Source organism: Lipophrys pholis (assembly GCF_963383615.2).
Source record: "Lipophrys pholis genome assembly, chromosome: 13".
Lineage (NCBI taxonomy): Eukaryota > Metazoa > Chordata > Actinopteri > Blenniiformes > Blenniidae > Lipophrys > Lipophrys pholis.
Genome location: NC_137632.1, coordinates 23,465,011 through 23,484,394, shown reverse-complemented (window position 1 = coordinate 23,484,394; position 19,384 = coordinate 23,465,011). Strand labels below are relative to the sequence as shown.

General features: G+C 42.4%; 1 protein-coding gene across 2 annotated transcripts in view; it reads left to right on the top strand.

Annotated features, from left to right (window-relative positions):
* The window catches only part of tns1b (tensin 1b), a 173,071-nt gene that overhangs the window by 29,059 nt on the left and 124,628 nt on the right, over nt 1–19,384 (top strand). For both annotated transcript variants that reach the window (XM_080478485.1, XM_080478486.1), the window contains exon 2: nt 9,981–10,095. In XM_080478485.1, the coding sequence (XP_080334611.1) occupies nt 9,981–10,095 (115 nt within the window). The remainder of the gene's footprint in view (nt 1–9,980; nt 10,096–19,384) is intronic.

Below are 19,384 nucleotides of genomic sequence, written 5' to 3'. Positions count from 1 at the left end.
GTCAGACAGTGTGGAAGAGGAGGTGGGTCAGAGGTCAGGCTTTGCTGGCCTCTGTTTGGCTGTGGAGGGTGAAGAATAGCGGGTTTGTTTAAAGGGGACATGGCCTGTGGGAAAGGGTTGTGGTGGGTGTGGCTGGGGTGGTGGGGGGGGGGGGTTGTGTGACATCAAACAATTGAAGACGGCGTTCAGAAGTGTTCTATGTAAACTAATCTGAAATCGGATGTTGTGCTTGCCCTCATTGAATCAGTGACCACCACATACACGCATACAAACAGTCCCAGATGGACACATGCGGTGATTGTCCCGCTGCCCTGTTTAAATAGCCGCCCATGCACATGGCGTCCCATATGAGAGACGGCGGCGTGCTAACTGGCTGATTAACCCAGTTGACTGGAGGGGTCTCGTTCAGTCTTCTGGCTCCACCAGGAAGAACAATAACGTCTGATTGGTGAGGGGTGGGGGGTTGTGATGAAGTGCTGCTCTGTGTCTACATACAACTCAGTGACTTCATGCAGACGAAAGGAAATCAGTGTTACTCCCGGGGGAGACTTGTCTTAATGTGTTGGCAGTGCCTTTCTCACTTTCTCTGCAGCTTGATCGCGTTTCCTAAATTTGTGTTTTCAGGATAAGCATTTTAACATTTAGGACACAGGATGCCCCGATTGATGGAACGTTCTCACAGCAGGTTGATTATAATAGAACATGTTTGTGTTTAATTGTCTTCCACCATCAACAGCCCAACAATATGTCAGCTGATGATTTGTCTGGAAAACTTTTTTATCATAAGAGTGAACAGAATTGGAAGGAATATAACTTAAATTTTCCTTTTCATTTCCTCCAAATTCTGAGGATTTATTTGGTGTCAACGTTACTTGAGCAACAACCTGCAGGAGAAATCATAAAAACAAGTCCAAAAACACACAATCTATATAAAAAAGTACTGAGGCCCCATTTACACGGCAATCTTTCAAGTGAAAATGCATCGATTTTGTGTTTTCGTTTGAGAAAAGTTTTCCTTTCACACGCCATAATTGGACAAAACCCTGCATTTCAGGCGAATGTATTCAGATCTGATCAATTTCTTTCATATTCTATACTTTACTGTTGGTTGTGAAAGAGTTTCCTCCTTTGGCACACAACCATCTAAACTAAGCAAAATAAAAATGTATTTGTGAAAAAGCATCACACAGTTTCATTCCTTCTCTGTGTGCGTCAGCTCCTCGTTTCTTAGTAATCAAATCAAGGCCAAGTGTCAACCGTCAAGCAGTAAATTCAGATAAACAAATATCCACGTGTAGATGAGCTCATGTCTGTAGTCGTTGAATGCCAGCGTAATCAGAGGAGACATCACTGTGTCTCTGTATGAAAACCTACGTCTCTGCATGACTCACGGGTCCGAAGTACTCCAGAGAAAAGTCCTTAGTTCTGCATTTCAGGACCAAAACAGCCTCTTGGTGACCTTTCAAAGCTGGAATGGGTTTATCTCCGTGTTAAAACATTACCTAACGCGCGTCTTAACTGAGCAGCGTGAATGCTTGGAAAACATTGTGTCATTTACAAGATAAACACTGCTATCCGAAAACACACATTTGACGTAATGTGACTCTAAACTTAATGACTTGAATAATGCAAACAATTACCTGAATTATCAGTTCAGGTTCTTGGGTGTCTTTTATTTTGGAGGATTTTCTAGAAGTTTTAATCTTATCATTCTGTTGTTTATTACTTTACCCAAACGTGAAAATCTACATGTTCTAAGTTTTATGTAGGTAGTAAAAAAGAAAAAGAAGATGCTGCCTCACTGATACTGCACAATTGTAGAATCATTGTTTACCTTGATCTATTTTAATATGAATACATGTGTAACCCTGCTATGTTCTATTTGTTCTATATGATGTCAAAATACCAGAACTCTAACATCCCAGCCACGATATCAGAGGTGCAGCGGTGAAAGATGCTTCATTGTCACACAAATGGATTTGTGAAAACTGGCTGCGAGATACCAAAGTTGAAGCGCTTTTGTTTTTTTGCACCGTGGATCAAGGACTTTCCGCTGTATAAGACTTTCCATGCCAACGTCTGTGAAATGTACTCAAACCTGAGAAACAAATAGAAAACTTTCCAAAAGTGATAGTGGCCAGTTTAATGGACCAGAGACCCTCCAGCTCAGACGAGGCTTGTAGGATGATTTTGACGCTCTCGGCCTTCTTACCGAAATGTCAAACCTGCAGTGACGACCAGTCGTGGGAATATGGGGCTTATATTGTACAGTAGTGATCAACAACACTGTAGATAAACTTTTATAGGATTTCTGTGAAAAGAAATGGGGGGAAAAAGCCCCCACAGTAACATGAACTAACTAATTAAACTAATCATACTTTATTAATCCCCTTGGGATGAAAATGATAAGCTGTTTCTAGGATGCGGCGCTGATGGGGGTCAAGGGTCATGCTCAGAGATCCACAATGACGTTTTAAATGTGTTTTGAAACATATTTACTATTTCATTTTTATGTCAATATTGTGTTTTCAGATTGTTTTGCGTGTCTTGAAAAGGCTCGCCACAAAATCTCAATGTGTTCATTGTGAGTTCACAGCTACAAGTTCAACCTGCCCCTCAATCTGTCACCTCCACCTGAAGCTAAGAATCAGTCCGTAGGTTAAAACAGGCTCAGAATAGTTTCACAGACTGAGAATTCTTATTGCCGCTTGGGGAGTGCGTGGACTTCTGGAGACGTTACATCATCATCATCATGTCTGTACTGCATCATCGATTTTGTTCACCCACTATGGTGAAGTCACCAATTATTTATATTTAAAATGATGATTTAATTAAAGTGACAAAATCAAACCTTTACCGTTGCACAGACACACAAGAGTTTAAACTCCACCACATGTGGGGGGTTAGACGGTGTCGTGGAGGAAATACATGCAGGAGAAAGTCTGCTGGGACGTGGGAGTGATGTTGGCGCTTGTGTGTGTGTGTGTGTGTGTGTGTGTGTGTGTGTGTGTGTGTGTGTGTGTGTGTGTGTGTGTGTGTGTGTGTGTGTGTGTGTGTGTGTGTGTGTGTGTGTGTGTGTGTGTGTGTGTGTGTGTGTGTGTGTGTGTGCGCGGCCACCGATGTGTGTTGGTTCGCGGGTGTGTGTGCGGGTTTGCACATTTCCACGCACGCGAGCGCCTGTTTTGGCCCCGTGTGTGCTAATGAGAGCCGGGCAGGAGATTATGCGTGCGTCTCTAAGGGAACGGCGGTCCGTTCCCAGGAGGTGGGGGGGAGTGTGTGTACACCCTGACCCCAGCTTTCGGGGGTCCCGGTTGCCTGTCTGAAACCATTTCCTTCCTTTGTGGCCCATTTGAGATGGAGAAAGTGTGACGCGAATGTGAAGGACTGAGGCCATTTGCATGAGCGCAACACGTTGAAACAGAAAATAATCAGCCTGTGAACGCACTGGCAGAGCTTCCCTGCCCCCATTGCCACCCCCCCCCCCCCCCCCCCCCCCCCCATCACCTCTGTCTCCCCAATCGACTCCCCATATACCCCCCCACCCCACCCAAACAATAAACAAACTCTGAAAGCTGTGCTCCTAATGATCGGAAACAATTAAAGGCTCACAAAGGGGAGCGTCCGGCTATATTGCTCTGCCGTGTATTTCCGTAGTATTTTGAGGTCAAATGACAGGAGTGCACGTCTCCGGAGGGCAAGCGGACTGAAACAGACAAGGGTGGTTGAGGAGATCCTGCTTTTGTTGGGGCCTGTGAAGACGTTTGAAATGATGCTGGGAAATAAATCCTCAACATATTTCAGATGAAGGGTACTTAAACACTCCACACCACTGGTTTTCATTTACCTAATTTCAACTATAAAGACTGAAAAATGCGTAATCAAGATAAGTCGATAATGACCCCCACCCAATAGCCTCCTTCAAGGCACCTCTGTCCAGTGTGACTGGTTAAGCCCCGGTGTGTGTGTGTGTGTGTGTGTGTGTGTGTGTGTGTGTGTGTGTGTGTGTGTGTGTGTGTGTGTGTGTGTGTGTGTGTTGGGTAGGGTGCTGAATGGACCCCTGGATTGAGACATTCTGTTTGCTTAACACAGAAGTATTGAGGATGTGTGTGTGTGTGCATGTGTGCGTGCGTGCGTGTGTGTTTGCTTATAAAAACAGACTGCTGCATGCCGAATTTGCATTTGCAAGTTACTAAAGTTTTCCTCGTTTGTATTGATAATCTATATTTCTCAATACAATAAGGAAAACTGTTGGAGGTGGCCAGAGAGGTCGAGGTTTTGTCTTTAACTGAGAATCATGTACGCTGGAGGCACGTTGAACTTTTTGCTCTAACGTGAGCTGATTAAATGTTACACCCCGTGTTGCAGAAGTAATTTGATTTGGAATCTGGAAAATGTGTTCCTTGCATAAATCATCGTGCAGACAGACGAGCACAGGGAGGAATGTGTGTTGTTGTGTGCACTTTTGTTGCTGCAATACACATTTGCTCAGTTTAGTTTCCATATATATCAAAAAGTTTACTTGTTTTGTGCTTACTTGAAACTGATGGCACTAGTTTCTCAAAGGGCTGAAGGATCCTTCAAAGGCACTTCTTTGTCCCAATATTTGTGTGGTAATCTGAGTCCAAAACAGATGACTTCATTTATGCCCAAAGCTGCTTCTCTTGTAGATACAATGACTGTTTTCAATGATGTGGTTTGTGGGCTGATTTTAGGAAAGGGTGTCCCTCTGACACCCTCTGTGTGTGTGTGTGTGTGTGTGTGTGTGTGTGTGTGTGTGTGTGTGTGTGTGTGTGTGTGTGTGTGTGTGTGTGTGTGTGTGTGTGTGTGTGTGTGTGTGTGTGTGTGTGTGTGTGTGTGTGTGTGTGTGTGTGTGTGTGTGTGTGTGTGTGTGGCGCTTCTGTTCAATCTGGACTCATTTTGTGTAAACCCGTGGTTTTCCAAGTGTGTGACTTGATAGTTTTATAGTTGAGAGTCATCATATCAACAATCCAACTTGGTCGTCTGTCCATATGAATGTCCTCCCATGGTTTCATTAAAAAAACAAACAACAGCCCCCACTACTGGCCCAACGTGAAAAAACAACATTGTTTTTCTGCGTTTCTGTCGTTTCCATGTAAACGGATGTCGTGTTCAAAATGTTGCCATGTAAACAAAAAACAAAAGTTATGTGTTTTCACTTTAAACATGATAAAGGATCCTGACACGTTTCACAAATAGTTAAATAGTGGGAAGCATCATTTTAACCAGCCTTTTCCACATGTATACTGGGACTTCTTTTTTTTTTTTTTAGCCCTTGTCCTGTTCGGCAGCTTGGGCCAACAATATGATGTGATTGAGAGCCTTCAGAGTCAGAACAGTTTTTGGTCTTGCAACAGGGAGAGACCTGGAGTCTCCTCCTGTTGCCTCCTCCATCAGAAGTTGGCATGGCTGCCGTACACGACCGGGGGGGAACGCACAAAGAGAGAGAGAAGAGAAGTTTAGGGGGAGGGGGGAGGGGGGAAGGGGATAATATACAATATCCTTGTTGTGCTACATATATTATTTGCAGTTATCACACTGATCCAAATACTTTACAACTGTATACTGGGACTTTTGATATCGTGACGAGGATAATTGAGCTCTATAGTATGCAGCTCTGATTGGAAGTGTTTCAAGATTTCAGTCTCATCCACTTACAGTTTAGAAATAAATGTTTTATGGCTTCACTAGACTTACTTTCACTAAATTTAAATAAAATGATTTGTTTTTCTTTGTTGTGACATCAAATATAACTTTTAAAAAAGTCTGTTTTTGTAAAATGTTTCACAATTTGTACCAAAAATGTTTACAATTTCAACATAAAGCCAATTTTAATAAAACCTTCTGGTGTAAAACACAGTGAAATGTCCAGAAAACTCCTCTCGCTGTTGCATTATGCATGTTTTTACAAACTCACCCTGATATGATGGCGTTGAAGCTAATGCCAGTTTGCTCTCCAATTTTTCGTCCACGGGCCTTATGTTTGACACCCCCGCTCAAGAAAGTGTCTGGTAATTCTTTGACATGTATACTTATGATTTTGGAAACCTCAGAGGAGGCAAAACCGAAGACTCCTCCCCCAAAAGAGTCATGGACCTAAAGTGAGGGATCACCAGTGTAGACAGTCAGTAGACAGAAAATCTAATTATTAGCTTTTGATGATGAGAGATTGCAGAAATATTTAAAGTCCACTGAGTTCTGTTAAACCCACTTATCACCTCTTTCCACTCCCTAAAATCCACCATAGAGCTTCCCGCCCCAGCAGGTGCCAGCCGGGGTCCGTGGTATGGCGGTGCCTTGGATGACACCATGTATGGATGCCAGGTTGGGACCTCCACCCCCTCCACAGAAAAATCCCCTCACCCCCTTTGCCAACACGGCGCGTCCTGCAGAGTCACGGTCGTTATTTCAGTTTAAGTGGATTAGGCTAATCACGTTATATCGTGGCGAGGCGTAGCTTGGAGATGGAATGAAGGGTCGGCTGTCCCGCTGTTGCCATGCGGTTCTGAAAAACAAACAGGGGACTGTCACCTCGAGCCGTGTAAACACCAGGGGTGAAAATCCAAACCACCAAAATACCAGTCCAGTAAAAACATGTCATATATAATAACACATCAGCCACAGTGAAATTCCATCGCAAAATATCAGTTTTAATAAGCTTATGTAAGCTTTTCTATTAGATTAAATGCTTGAAAGATTTTTTTTTTGTGTTTGCATTTTTCTTCAGTGACACTCTGGCATCGTGAAGAGACATCTTTAGGTAGCCCGCCTGATCTTATGATAATTATCATTATTTCAGTATGCAGGTTTATTATCAAAAACCTGTCTAACTAAGACATTTCCCACCCAATCATTGTTGGTAATAATAATAATGTTTTATTTGTAATGCACATTTTATTTAAAGATATCAAAGTGCTACAAGCACATTAAAAAGAACCAACACAAACACCAAAAATTAAGATTTTAAAAAGTGTCATTAAAATAATTAAAGGCCTCATTAAATAGGTAAGTCTTCCAAGATGTTATTAACACATTATTAACGTTGGTATTAAAATTGAACTTGGTCCACTTTTCATGTTCCGCATTCACATGACAATAACAAACAAACAACATCAAGAAAAATGACACACAAAACTCGCCGTGACAAACACCAACCACGAGGGGCATTTGATGAAGATCAGGATTCATTTCACTACAGTTATAACTCTGATACTTGTCCCTGATACAACACCGCAAGTATTATGTGATGTCATCCATCAGTAACGACGACGACTGATGTAAATCGGTATTGGTGCAACCTTAGTATGTGCAATATCCACCTTTAATTTAACACCGTCATCACTCTGTTCCTGGACTGATAAAAACTTTAGTTTACAACTGTCTTCGAGGGCTGGGTTATCACTTATTTTTAGTTTTTCAGTAACGTGTGCTTTGGTGGAGGAATAAGACATCATGACAGACAGAGTAGGGGCTTTCCCTCTGCTCACTCAGTTCCTTCTGATAATAACAGGAGAACGGGCAGTTCAGATGGCACCAAATGGGCAGAGTCCAACAGATTCTCATCCTGGTTTGTAATTAAAGTGTTACTTGCGTGCTGAGATTGCACAGCCTCAGCCGCTTTTCCAACACGTTGCCTCTCAGGATTGATGAGAAGGGGAAAACGGGCGTAGCTATTAGTGGTTTTAACGTCGCTGTGGTTGGCACAATGGGATATCTGTCAGACTGGGAACTTCTGAAAATTTCCTCAAGTGTATGATTGACATTTCTGGAACCCCAATGTGCCAACCACATGGCCACTCTTAGGCCCCGTCCGGCATGCACGCACACCTAATTGAAGCCTGATGGCTGATTGCCACCCGAACAGGCACTTCCTGCTTTGAAAAAACATGCAGTTTTCTCTCTTTAAATGGAACATGTGTACATGGAGCACAGGGAGGTATGTTTGATTACATCAAAGGCTCACAGAAATGTGCACGTAGTGGGAAACGTGCATGCAGATGTACATACAACACATGGAAATGAAAACTTCATTCTGTTTCTGCTTGTCTGCATTTTGATATTTTTTTGTTGCCATATTTATACATATTTTCACTTCAAATATGATCAAAACACACGTGCATGCTGCTCAGTATTTAATTTGCTGCTTTCTATCTCACCGGTTATCAATCTAATTCTGTCAGATGGTTAATGACAGGTTCTGACGATTGTCATCAGCTCTCGCAATGCAACGTGAGACTGCTACGGCTGAGTACTTTTATGAGATAATCACTATAATCTAACGTTTAGTGAGGTTTTCCTGAACTGGGGGATCCATTAGACCATTATTATTACCAGGGAGCTCAACCTCAAAGCAAATCTAAAAAAAAAAAAAGATGGGACCAGCTGAGTAAATACACCACAAGCATGATGTCACATTCCTGCATGGTGGGGCGATGGAGGAAGGAACGGAAACACAATGAATTTGCTGCAGGAAACACTCTTCCACAGCACGGGCTGCTGCATGCTCTCCACTCTTGTTAAAGTTTATAAAAAAAAAAGGTTGTGAGGTGATAGATGGTGTAAATTAGAGAGGATGAAGGCAGAGGTACGGGAATGGTTACCAGGTGTGGGGAGCACCAGTGGAGTTTCTACACAGTTGTGTATGAAAACTGCAACGACAGAAAGGAACAGGGGGGACATGGTGGACGAAGGTTAAAAAAAAAAGAAAAAAAAGACAGTGCAGTTTTCTGCACAAGCTCTATGCAGTTATTTAAAGGTGGACAATAAGTTGCTCTAGAAATGAGCAACCCTCACCTGCTGAAGTCAGGGGTTTCAGTCAATACAAGACATTTCAAGGCACTTTTACAGAAAAATACCAAGAATTCCACATGAGAAAGCAGACGAGACGGTGGAAAGGAAGAAATCTGCAGAACCAGACTCAGACGAGGAGACCTCCTGCTGTTCTGGTTGGGGTTAGTTGATAGCAGGAGAAAAAAAAGAGAGGGCAGAGACGGGGAGAAACAAGCAAACAGACATCAGTGCTCGTTCCACTGGTGTATACAATCCACCAACAATTTCAATTTCACTATCGCAACATTGGAGGCTGCACAATGGCGTAGTGTTTAGCACACTAACCTCACCCTCAATGGATTTCCTCCAAAAGCCCCAAAAATATGTTCTTGAGGTAACTGATGGCTTTGACATTGTCCGTAGGCGTGAGTCTGTGTGATTGACAGGTGACTTATCCAGTATCCAGTATACTTATCATAGTAAGCTGATATGGGCTGAAGCACCTCATGACCCTGAATTGAATGAAGTGGTGTAGACAATGGATGAAACAGGAAGTTGGATTATTGCCATTGAGGAACAGCCACCAAATCAGGTAAAGTTACACAGAGGACTCACCAAGTGTTGCAGACTCATTAATGAATTGCAGAGCTCCAGGCGGCGCCTGGCAGTAACGTCGGTACAAACACTGCGTGCGAACTTTGCGTCAGTAAGCTCAAAGTGTTGGACGTTTGAATGTCGGGACAGACCTTATGGATACTCTTCTGAATGAACTTTTAGTGGCTAGGGTCCTCGCCCCATAACCTTTAAACGTTTATAATCCAACTTATCTTTGCATGGTTGTAGTTCATGCTGTGAATGACCGACGTGTACTCACCTAAACTGTCCCACCCATCGATCCGACTTCTTATACCGCTTAATCTTACTCGGGGTGACTGGATGTTGGACGTCCTCCCAGCTGATTGTCTCAATGCAAACTACACACTCTCCCATCTGTCTCAAATGCACGTTTTAGGACTGGCTACTCTGCAGAAAGGAATAAGACGTGTTCTCTCTATGAGTCGAGACTGTGAATCACCACACCATTGTGCGATCGCCTTTAAAAATAAAAAAAATGACTGTCGCTCTCTGAAGACTTCAACACTTTGACGCTAACATTGTACGTTTGTGTGTCTCTGGTTGTTTTGTACCTGCAGCCGGAGGAGTTGGAGGCTCTTCATTCCCACACGTTCCGGGTGAAGACGTTCAAGAAAGCCAAGCACTGCAGCGTGTGCAAACAGACCATCATCGAGGACGGACTCGTCTGCAGAGGTCAGTCCATCGTCCTCAAACCTCTATAGCTGCCGTTGTTGTGGTTTTAACACAGTGACTGCTTGTCTCCGGGACGCGGTCAGATTTATTTGTGGGCCCTTGTTCCCACGCTTCCTCTTTAACCTGATGAGCTGAGGTGTGAGAAAAACACTGAAGTGTGCACACTTCTCTCAAACCATGCGAATCAGATCAGCTGGACTTCTCTTGGAAGACGTTTTGCAAGACCTATAACCAATTCCAATTGATCTGATTCAGTTGCTTTAAAATGCCTCCTACCTGGAGAAAAAGGGACATGCATGGACGGCCCCTGATTTTGTTATTCTCACAGTTTATGATCATATTTACTGAATGTATTTAGAATAGTTGGACAGGGAAAAGTGTGACATCTGTTTTCTATCTTTATTTCAATTTCTGGTTCTGAAATTTGCTTGTACTCCATTGGATAAATGCTTTTTGTTGGTACTGAAGCCCAGTAAGCACAGACTGTGTTGTTATATTCGGCACAATGATAAAAAAAAAAAATCTTAGCAACCTCATAAAGTATTGGCTGTTCGATATTTGAATACAGAAATCCCTGTTTAGTTGTCCTGACAGACTCCCATGATTCATTTATTCCACAGTGTTATTTTCTGGTTGCCTTTGTGAGTTACTCATTGTTTTATAGTTGAAAGCTTGTTGGAGTTCAGATCTTATCGCATCCTGCCTTTTTAGACTATTTTAAGATCTACCCACCCTGAGAAAGCTGACTCTCAAAGTCTAGTCGGGTACGCATCATTATTTTAAATATGGAGAATTCTTCACCCTTGGTTTCTTAAATTTTCTATACCCTGTAGTTTAAAGACACAGAAGCTCCGCAATATCTGCTGGAGAGGCCGTTTCCATTACAACACCCATCAGTGGTCTAAATGAGAGGTCATCTAAGGTCACGAGGGGCGGTCCGTGTGTCAGGGTTAAGTCAGCTAAGTGACAGTGAAAAGCAAAAGAAGCATCAGGAAGGCTGGAGGTCAACAGCTTCTCAATTTCCTAAATGGTGTTTACTGAAGAAACTCTGTGGCCGAGTGACTGCGGAGTGATTAGCACCGTTGGATCAATAACTCCCCAACAGAAATGCTGCTGGTTGTCTCGCCATGTGAATGCAACTTCGTTTAGAGTGACTTCCTGAGATTCCCTCACAATGGGGAAACTGGCGCTTTAGTATTCTGTGATACATTCAAACCATTTGACCGTCATGAATGAGGCTTGTTTCTTGATGAGCCAGGATTTCATCAGGTTCTTGGATGTAAGAGGTTGGTTTAGTACAATAAATGTGACAAATCATGTTGTCCTTGTTTTATTTTTTTAAAGATGGATTCTTGGAACGTGTGTGATTATTTGGTGTTCCTGTTATGGATGGATGACCTGTTCGTGTTATTTTCTCATTATGAACTGGAACTAATGGAGCTGATGCCACTTTGTTAAACCATTACAAGTTCAAGAAGCAGGACTTGGCATCGACCTAAAGAACCAGACTTTTCCTGGTCTTACATTTCAACGTACACCTAAACTTGTGTTTCAGGAGAAACATTTTAACATCTAGGACACAGGATGCCGTGATTGTTAGAAAATTCTCACAGCAGATCGATTATAATACAACATGTTTGTCTTTAATTCTCTACCACCATTAACAGCCCAACGATATGTCAGCTAATGATATTGCTATGGAATTTTAGCACACCAGTGTGCATTTAACTTTCATTTTCATTTTCATTTCCTCCAAATTGTGTGGATTTCTTTGGTGTTGATCTGCTGAACTGTTGGCTGTCTGTGAATCTAAAACAAGTGGTCTATACTAAAAATACTGAGGCCCCGTTTACTCGACAATGTTTCAAGTGAAAATACATCGATTTTGCATTTTCGTTTCAGAAAAGTTTTGCATTCAGATAGCAACGTTTTGAAAACCTAAACAGCGGAAACAATGATGTAGGTCCCGAGTGGGTGATGGTGTTTGTTTTTGTAATAGAACCAGACACACATGCGTGCAAACAACAATACGCCTTAAACATTAACAATGGGAGTACACGGCCATTCACATGGACAGACGACCAAGTTGGATTGTTATTACGGTGACTGTCAACTATAAAACTACCAAGTCCCAGGAGAATCTGGACTGGGGGTCGTGATAGTCTGGAGGCAAACATTGTTATTGTCCATCTATTAATGTATGTGCAGAAGAACTATTCACTCCGGCTGTGCTGCGTATGTCCACGGAGATTAGATTTCAAAAAGTTGCGTAGTCAGGCGCGAGTTAAAATTGGGTTAAAAATGGGAAAGAGCCGTATTATTTGACTGTATAAATCCCAAAGCACAAAAACATCCGCCTTATGCGGGTCGGCCAAAACCCAATCTGGCCCGCCAAAGCTCCGAATTTCAAAGAAAACGCTGAGTTTCACACCCCAGACCTGTTTATTTATGTCAAGTCTCATTGCGAGTGCGTGTTTAACTTATATCACGCAGCTGAATGCAGAAGATGAACCATAGAAACCTTTTTTTTCCCCTCATGGGTTTTGAGTAGTAGAAGTTTATCGTGACTCATCAAACACTTGCTGCAACTTAGATTGAGATATTGGGTCGAACATGGGCTCTTTCTGGCAGAAGTTCATGTGTCGTAAACGTTTGCCATCTGGTGCTTTAAACCAAAGCTGAGAGCTAAATGACCTCACCGCGCTTGGCATTTCATGTTGTGGTGGAAACGTCTGCTTTCAGAGAGATAACGTCCAGTGATACCAAGTGGAAATGGCTGCATGTGTGGTTTGGCGCGCGGCGGGGGAATATTTAGCTTGCAGCTTCCCAAACCTTTACACAGGACGGGATGATGGAGCTTTGAAAAACAAGAGCGCTCTCTGTTCGCTGGTTTCCTCTAAAGGCCATTTGACAGGCTCCTTTGGATCAGGTTCACGTTGGAGGAGCAACAAAAATCCCAACTATTGGTTCCATCTGCTCTTGAATAGCAGGTACTGTGAACTATGGATGTGGATCCACCACAACGGGACGAACACCTTCAGCTGCTGGGGTGAAGCTGGGCTTCAAGGTGTCCAGTTGTCTTTTCTTGAGCATGTTGCAGGACAGGATGTTGCTGTCACAGCACTGGGAGCCTTTCTTGCATAAAGAGTGGCTTTTAAAACCAGCACCTGCATTTACTCCGCTTTAGCTTTGTGATCTAGCCGGAGAGTCCAGATGTTGCTGCTGTTGTGCTCTGGGATAAGTGTGTCATTAAGTCTCCACGTTTTGCTTTTACAGTCTGTGCATGAGGCAATATTTTGGGATAGCACGTCTCCGTGTGGTGCGTTTTGTTCAGTCGGGGAAGCCAAAAGTACTGAGCTGTGGTTTGTGACCGTGAATACTAACCTTTAGCTACATGCTTGTCCATGCCGAGTGCAGAAACAAGTACTTATTAAATGCCACAAAGCCTGATTTATACTCCATATGGAAAATGATATGTGTTGCTGTGAACTTGTTTGAACAGGTATATTGGTGTCGGACCTCAGTTGAACCTGGAGTTTGAAAGTGGCTTTTTTGTTTGGGCTCAATTGCTCAAACCAGAATCACCCACAAGGTGCGCACACCAAAACGGAAGTTTTTGATTGTGCTCCTGTGTTGTTGTCAACACAGGAGGCTAATATGATAAACCCACCTCTGTTACATTTAGCCGCTGACCGCTAATGGGAGTAGTATAAACTTAGAACGCCATGTGATTTACAAATGACCCCATTTTAAATTTCTGGGGTGCCTTGCTCTGAGGCATGGACGTTTGTAGATCGCGTCGCGATCGTTTTCTATTTTCATTTTTCATGTGAGCGAAGGACTGCCATGCTATCGCTATGATTGACAGTTCCTGCAGCCAATCAACTTGCAGCATTGACATATATTTTAATGAGCATAACTTGATGTGTTCTTTGCAACGTGATAAACTGCTGTTGATTTATGGTTTTCAATAAACTATTATTTTCTAATGTTGGTGTCAGTGACTGTTTAGTCCCTGGTTTGTTAAATTAGACATGAATACAGTCAGGAAGTAGCTGAATTTACATATTTCATAGATGTTTTGCACTGAAATAAACCAAAATGGTTAAAACTCACTTCTTTTAGAGAGACGCACTATATATTGGTTATCGGTATCGCAGACATTTTTTAATATCGGTGCATCGCTAGTGAATTATTTCACATGACTGAAGCACTGAAGCCTTGGTTTGGTCTTCTGATAAAAAGTCTTACTGTGTGGCACTTCCTGCAAAATGAAAATAATCACTGCACGTTGAAGCCGTCTGTAACTACTTAAACGTTCCTCTTCTCCTCTGAAAAAGATTCATCTGAAGCTTTACCTTTTGATCCGGAGTCCACGGATTGCAGAAGCTGCTGCTGGCTCTTAGTTTTGGCTGAACATTGCTGGGATGTGTATGTGGAAAGTCACTTAAGTGTCTTCATAAACGGAGAGGGGACGGCACCTGGGACCATCATCTGTGAGAAATGATTTATAGAACAAATAAAGCAAAGTGACGCAACTGCGCCGAGCTGGAGTTTGATCTAATTTATCTTTGTATAATTGTGTGTGTGTGTGTGTGTGTGTGTGTGTGTGTGTGACAGAGACAGATTTATGAGGACAACACAGGAGTCTCCTGTTCAGGCTGCAGACGACAGTGGATCTGTTTTTCTCCTTTGTCGTGAGAATCATTCAACTTCAATTTCGTTCAAACCAGAACCGACTGGAAAGACAGAGCCTCAGATCAGAGTGTCAAGAGATGGAGAGGTGGAAAGAAGTGAAGTTTGGAGTATCATAAATACAGTGAAGTATTTTAGAGAGGAAAAAAAAACAAAAAACTTGCAGGACTTTTGAAATATGCTAGATTTTTTTTAACTTAGTTTTCCACTGCAATTCTTCAATTACACATACTGTATTGAAAACATATCCAAAGCACATGTGTAGCAACCAATTGTGGCCATTTTGAATGAAAGGCGGATGAGATAGGAGAGGTGAAATAAAACTTTAAATTGTGGCCACAAATTAGTATTCTTTTGGCCACAAGATATTATTTGGAGGCCAAAAAAATAGTAATTTTTTTCCCCACAAAATAATTTCAGGCCAACAAATAGTAATTTCACACCACAAATGACCATTTCATGGCGACAAAACTCCGGCATAATAAAGTAATTTATTGCTATAATGAGACTTCTTTAGAGAACGATGTGGCACTAACTGATTATTGTTAAAGGATTAGCAGAGTTAGAAGGACTGAAGTATCTGTCTGTTGTACATTGCATCAGTTGCACAGCTGTTGTTCCTTACTGAGCCAAATGATCTCGGGTTCACTTTACTGGAAAAGGACGTCTTTATTAACGCTGGATGAACTCATCCCTCATCTTAGCCACATCAAAATGTCCTGAACATTACTCCGTACTATGTTTCTGGTGTGCAGACTTTGTTGTTTCCATTCCATCTGCTTCCTGCTGTTCCTCCCTGTAAAATTAATGCGGCTGATTATAAAAACTGTCTATTGTCGTCTGTTGAAGAGTAATCAGATTACCCACAGTCTGTTGTAGCGTTGGGATCTCCTCTCTCAGACATGCAGTCCGTCCCTCCCGCCGCGCTTGTTTACCAACAGTCTGCAGTCACATGGTCCCGTAATGACAGGAGGACTCGGACTTCCCCTCCGCTCAGCAGTTGCCAGGATACAAGGTGTTGGTTACTTTGACAATAGCATGTTGACGCAGGTCAGGACCGCAGTTTTTCCATTAAGAAAAAGAGAGGGGGGAAAAAAAAAAAAGGCTCCTTTCTGTGTGGTGGGGTATTTTTGGAGAAACTGTCCTGAGGGCAGGAACTGGCTTTTAAATTCTCTGACTGTAGTTTAGTGTGCACACAATAGAGCTGTTGTAACCTTAAAAGGTAACGTGCAAAGACACTTGAAAACATCCTGAGTTTTGCTTCGGTCACCGAAACTAAAGACAAGTGCCACCTACTGCGATTTATTTTGTTGTTGTCGTCGTCAAAGAAAATGTATGTACTGCTTGAGAAAAAAGACTTTTAAACCCACAAAGATTGTTTAAAGGATCTTTTCAGATCTTTTTGATTTATCCTGAATCATCACATCTGTCTCTTTTAGAGCACAGTTTACCAACCAGTGGGTCCGGGTCCCTGCTGAGTTTGCACCGCACATTGTTAAGACACTTTTTAAATTTTCATTGTCTGGAGGAGACCCAGGAATGTGCATGTTGCTTTTAGGCTCTTGTTTGTTTGTATGTTGGTAGGAGTCAGCTTGCCTGCGAGTGTCTGACTTCACTGTACGTCCAGACGACCACAGGACAAACACAGAGCGAAGCGGCGATGGTGACACGTCAAATGCACAGTGCTTTGGACCTGCAAACTCCCTACAGAGGCCTGCAGTGCTTCACCACGGTGCAGCTTGAAGGATCCACACGTCTTCTAACACTGTGTACAGTCCCACAACGATAGCAGGTGTTGTTCACCAGCTCTGTTCTTGACCGCTTCGCTCATGCAGCTGGAATGCAGCTAAAGCACGCACGCACGCACGCACGCAAGCAAGCAGACGCTTCATCGTGCTCATGTTGTGAAAACGGATTATACCAACGTGTAAAGATCATCCAGCTCTGCAGTCAATCTTTGATTGCATCAAACCAGAAGCCAAGTTCAAATCACACGTGCACACAGGGAGACCGCACACACTTCCATGACTCGAGCAGATGGAGGATGACCAGTGGTTTTCTTCTCCCGGTCCAGCATCACAACACTGATCTACGACACTGATCAGACTCATGTTTTTTTGTCGCTTTTCTATCTCGGCTTGATTTTTCTGTTTGTATCTCTTGCATGCTGTCACAAACCTGCTTGAATTTAGTTTTTTTTTTTTTTTTAAATCTTCACGTGCAGTGAAGGTAAAGCTTCTGAGCTTTACATTTGACTGGTGCGCCCTCTGCCGGTCAGACTGAAGCTATACACACTGCTGCAGTTGCGCTTTGATTAGTTGAACATGTTGGTCCAAGGCAAGTTAAATTAAAGCAACATGAATACACTAATATCTTGATAGAATATTTACAAAGAGGAATTAAAATTGAGGAATCTGATATTTGATGTTGAACTGAAGAAGAAATGTTTTTTGGCATGGTTGTCTTGTCTATTGCTTATTCTTATAGCCTACTGATAGTTTGCTCATAAGAACTCAAGCTTGATATGTATTACTTATTTTGTTATGTGGGTAGAAAAAACAGGCAAACTAATACAATTTTTCAAGGATTTTTTCTTTAAGATTTAAGTACATTGTTTCCTGCAAAATCAAGAAATTTAACAATGTAAGGTAAAAGCAGTCATTATGAAATAATGAAAACTCTTCTAAGCCGGTAAGATTGTCTGAATAAAGATGAAAAAGTAAGTGAAAAGGTTAAAAGAATACAAAAAACTATTTTAAGATACATTAACGCTTGTGTATGATTGACTGAAATAAAGAATAAATATCCAGAGATATGTGACCAGCCACGAGGTGGCAGCAGAGTTTTTTAGTTGTGATGGAGGACTTCCAAACAACTGCTGCTTGTCTGCAGTTTCCAGAACTTTCTACTTTAAGGTCTGTATCCAAACACACACACATAAAATACAGAAGTTGTGTTTTGTCAGGATGAAGCAGACAGATGGCACATAAAAAAAACATCTATGGGAACCCTCCTCTTCCTCCTCCTCCTCCTCCTTTTCCTTTGATTGTGGAATCAAAATGAGATTCACCAGGAGTCAGAAGCTGCACTTGTTTCTAGGACAAAGTCGTGGCTCAAAGTTTTGCATTGTTGTGGTCTTTATAGGAGTTTCCTCATGGGTCGAAATCTGATTGATCTTTTATTTCTCCGTCATTTGAGGATATGAAGAGTAAAGTCGCAGCACTGTGCAGCCTGACCAGGGATCTGTAACCTGTATGACCAAAAGAGCCGTTTTCAGGATTTTCTACTCAATAGAATTAATCTGGAGCACAAACCATGCCATGTAGTTTAGGGGGAAAAAACACCTTATTATGAATTTTTTTTAAATAAAAATAGCAATACATACAAACACTGAGGTTGCAATCATGAAGTGTCATTGGTAATTTAGATATATTTTATTGCCGCTGTGTGCTTCCAATTGTTTAAGCAGTTTGACCTTAACTCGCATTTTCCCCCTTTTTTTCTCAATTTTTTCTGTTTGGCATTAATTTCTTTTCTTTTTCGTCTTTGTTTGTCATTTGGCTTTTTAAAAAAAAAAATTCTATTCTGTTTTCTTTTGTCTTATTTAAAAAAAAATGTCTTTAATTTCCCTGCTTTCTCTTTTCTTTCTTTCTCTTTTTTTCTTTGTAATGGAAAAAAAAAAAGCTGTACAAGCGATTTTAATCTTTTGTCAGTTCGAATTTTTCTTGTGACATTTTAAACAAATCCATCTATTCTGACTGTTTGAACGGTTTCACCTTATTTAGCCGCTTTTACCCTGTAGATTAGACCAGCTCTGAAAATCAGTGAGGAATGCAAATAAAACAAACGTGAAAACAAAAAGTTTATTCACAAACAATGTTGTGAAAGCTTCACGGAGCGTCTGGAGAGCGGCAGGGGGCCGCAGACCTCTGGATCAGACGTTTGGTGATCAGCTGGTTCGTGTCGGCACACCGGAGTTCACGTGTTGGCCATCGTGCGTTTGTGGGAATAAAATGGAAGAGAGAGTGAGAGTGAAGAGGAGGAGGAGGAGGAGGAGAGGAAGAGGAAATTGTCGGGCCCTTGCTGCCGCCCTGTGATTGTGTTGGTGGTGTTCGGGGGGCCCAGCCCAGCCCTGCGGGAGTATACAGTACGCTCATACCGGCGGTCCAAGGGGAAGGAAATGTCCCGGCCCTGGCCAGACTCCCCCCCCTCCCCCCCTCGTGTTTCATACCACGGCCCCCGGAGTCAGATAACGAGATGTCCTCCTCCTCGTTCTGACCAGCTCCCGTCCCGCCCCATAACTTTTTTAACATTTATTTATTTAATGATTGATGTCAGCAGTCGCTCCTCTTCTTCTCCTCTCCTTTTCCAAGAGCCTTTCCTTTTCTCACTCCATCTTCCACCGCTCTTCATCCTTCCCTCCTCCCCTCCTCCCTTCTTCCAGACACACGTCTGCTCTGTTTATCCTCCACAGCTCCCTCTTCCTAACAAGGTAAAGCCAAACCCGGGCTCTCTGTGCTCCGTGCTTTCACACCCAATATGGAAGTCCTGCCTCTTCCCACGTTTTGTTTTCAGCGCCGGACGTTGCCCTGAT